The following is a 2500-nucleotide window of genomic DNA, read 5'->3' as shown; positions in this document are numbered from 1 at the left end:
TGCTCTCTGTTTTACCAGCTCCACTCTCTCCACTGTACAACACATAACAGACACACAGACAGTTTAGTGCTCTCTGTTTTACCAGCTCCACTCTCTCCACTGTACAACACATAACAGACACACAGACAGTTTAGTGCTCTCTGTTTTACCAGCTCCACTCTCTCCACTGTACAACACATAACAGAGAGACAGACAGTTTAGTACTGTCTGTCGTACCAGCTCCACTCTCTCCACTGTACAACACATAACAGACACACAGACAGTTTAGTGCTCTCTGTTTTACCAGCTCCACTCTCTCCACTGTACAACACATAACAGAGAGACAGACAGTTTAGTGCTCTCTGTTTTACCGGCTCCACTCTCTCCACTGTACAACACATAACAGACACACAGACAGTTTAGTGCTCTCTGTTTTACCAGCTCCACTCTCTCCACTGTACAACACATAACAGACACACAGACAGTTTAGTGCTCTCTGTTTTACCAGCTGCACTCTCTCCACTGTACAACACATAACAGACACACAGACAGTTTAGTGCTCTCTGTTTTACCAGCTCCACTCTCTCCACTGTGCAACACATAACAGAGAGACAGACAGTTTAGTGCTCTCTGTTTTACCAGCTCCACTCTCTCCACTGTACAACACATAACAGAGAGACAGACAGTTTAGTGCTCTCTGTTTTACCAGCTCCACTCTCTCCACTGTACAACACATAACAGAGAGACAGACAGTTTAGTGCTCTCTGTTTTACCAGCTCCACTCTCTCCACTGTACAACACATAACAGACACACAGACAGTTTAGTGCTCTCTGTTTTACCAGCTCCACTCTCTCCACTGTGCAACACATAACAGAGAGACAGACAGTTTAGTGCTCTCTGTTTTACCAGCTCCACTCTCTCCACTGTACAACACATAACAGAGAGACAGACAGTTTAGTGCTCTCTGTTTTACCAGCTCCACTCTCTCCACTGTACAACACATAACAGACACACAGACAGTTTAGTGCTCTCTGTTTTACCAGCTCCACTCTCTCCACTGTGCAACACATAACAGACACACAGACAGTTTAGTACTCTCTGTTTTACCAGCTCCACTCTCTCCACTGTGCAACACATAACAGAGAGACAGACAGTTTAGTGCTCTCTGTTTTACCAGCTCCACTCTCTCCACTGTACAACACATAACAGACACACAGACAGTTTAGTGCTCTCTGTTTTACCAGCTCCACTCTCTCCACTGTACAACACATAACAGACACACAGACAGTTTAGTGCTCTCTGTTTTACCAGCTCCACTCTCTCCACTGTACAACACATAACAGACACACAGACAGTTTAGTGCTCTCTGTTTTACCAGCTCCACTCTCTCCACTGTGCAACACATAACAGAGAGACAGACAGTTTAGTGCTCTCTGTTTTACCGGCTCCACTCTCTCCACTGTACAACACATAACAGACACACAGACAGTTTAGTGCTCTCTGTTTTACCAGCTCCACTCTCTCCACTGTACAACACATAACAGACACACAGACAGTTTAGTACTGTCTGTCGTACCAGCTCCACTCTCTCCACTGTGCAACACATAACAGACACACAGACAGTTTAGTGCTCTCTGTTTTACCAGCTCCACTCTCTCCACTGTACAACACATAACAGACACACAGACAGTTTAGTGCTGTCTGTCGTACCGGCTCCACTCTCTCCACTGTACAACACATAACAGACACACAGACAGTTTAGTGCTCTCTGTTTTACCAGCTCCACTCTCTCCACTGTACAACACATAACAGACACACAGACAGTTTAGTGCTCTCTGTTTTACCAGCTCCACTCTCTCCACTGTACAACACATAACAGAGAGACAGACAGTTTAGTGCTGTCTGTCGTACCGGCTCCACTCTCTCCACTGTTCAACACATAACAGACACACAGATAGTTTTGCACTCTCTGTTCACACAGACACACACACACACATACACACACACACACACGCACACATACACATACAAACACACACATTTTAAATTTAATCTTTGACTTGACATTTGCAGAATCTGATCTCAGCTGAATTTAATTTGTGATGTTAGGAGACCTGAAAGCGCTTTCTCTCCAAATTAACGTCCACGTTTCTTATGGGATTAATACGGAGAGGCGACAGGTCTTATTCAACCTGTCTCCGTGGTTACCAGGGTGTGAGAGACTGACATGGAATGTCCTCTTCAACACATTACACTTCAGCATTAATCTTCATCAATATTCTTCCCATTCAGTTACATTTATACATTTGTGTGTAGACTGAGAATTGTTTTACTTTGAGAACATTTTTTTATGTTTTTGGCCAGATGAGGGTACAACACACACACATACACGCACGCACGCACGCACGCACACACAGACACATACACGCACATGCACACACAAACACACACACACCTGATGAGGACACACTGGCTGTCGTGTCTTTTCCAAAGGCAGCGGTAACACTCGTTGGCTATGGC

At 44.8% G+C, this 2500-nt stretch overlaps 1 protein-coding gene across 1 annotated transcript in view; it reads right to left on the bottom strand.

Moving 5' to 3' along the window:
- myo10l1 (myosin X, like 1) overlaps positions 1 to 2500 on the bottom strand; it is an 82464-nt gene that overhangs the window by 27374 nt on the left and 52590 nt on the right. The window contains exon 4 of the mRNA XM_030781829.1: positions 2436 to 2500. This exon is cut by the window's right edge and continues 123 nt beyond it. Within this exon, the coding sequence (XP_030637689.1) occupies positions 2436 to 2500 (65 nt within the window). The remainder of the gene's footprint in view (positions 1 to 2435) is intronic.

Source organism: Chanos chanos, chromosome 8, assembly GCF_902362185.1.
Source record: "Chanos chanos chromosome 8, fChaCha1.1, whole genome shotgun sequence".
Taxonomy (NCBI): domain Eukaryota; kingdom Metazoa; phylum Chordata; class Actinopteri; order Gonorynchiformes; family Chanidae; genus Chanos; species Chanos chanos.
This window is presented reverse-complemented; position numbering and strand designations above follow the sequence as displayed.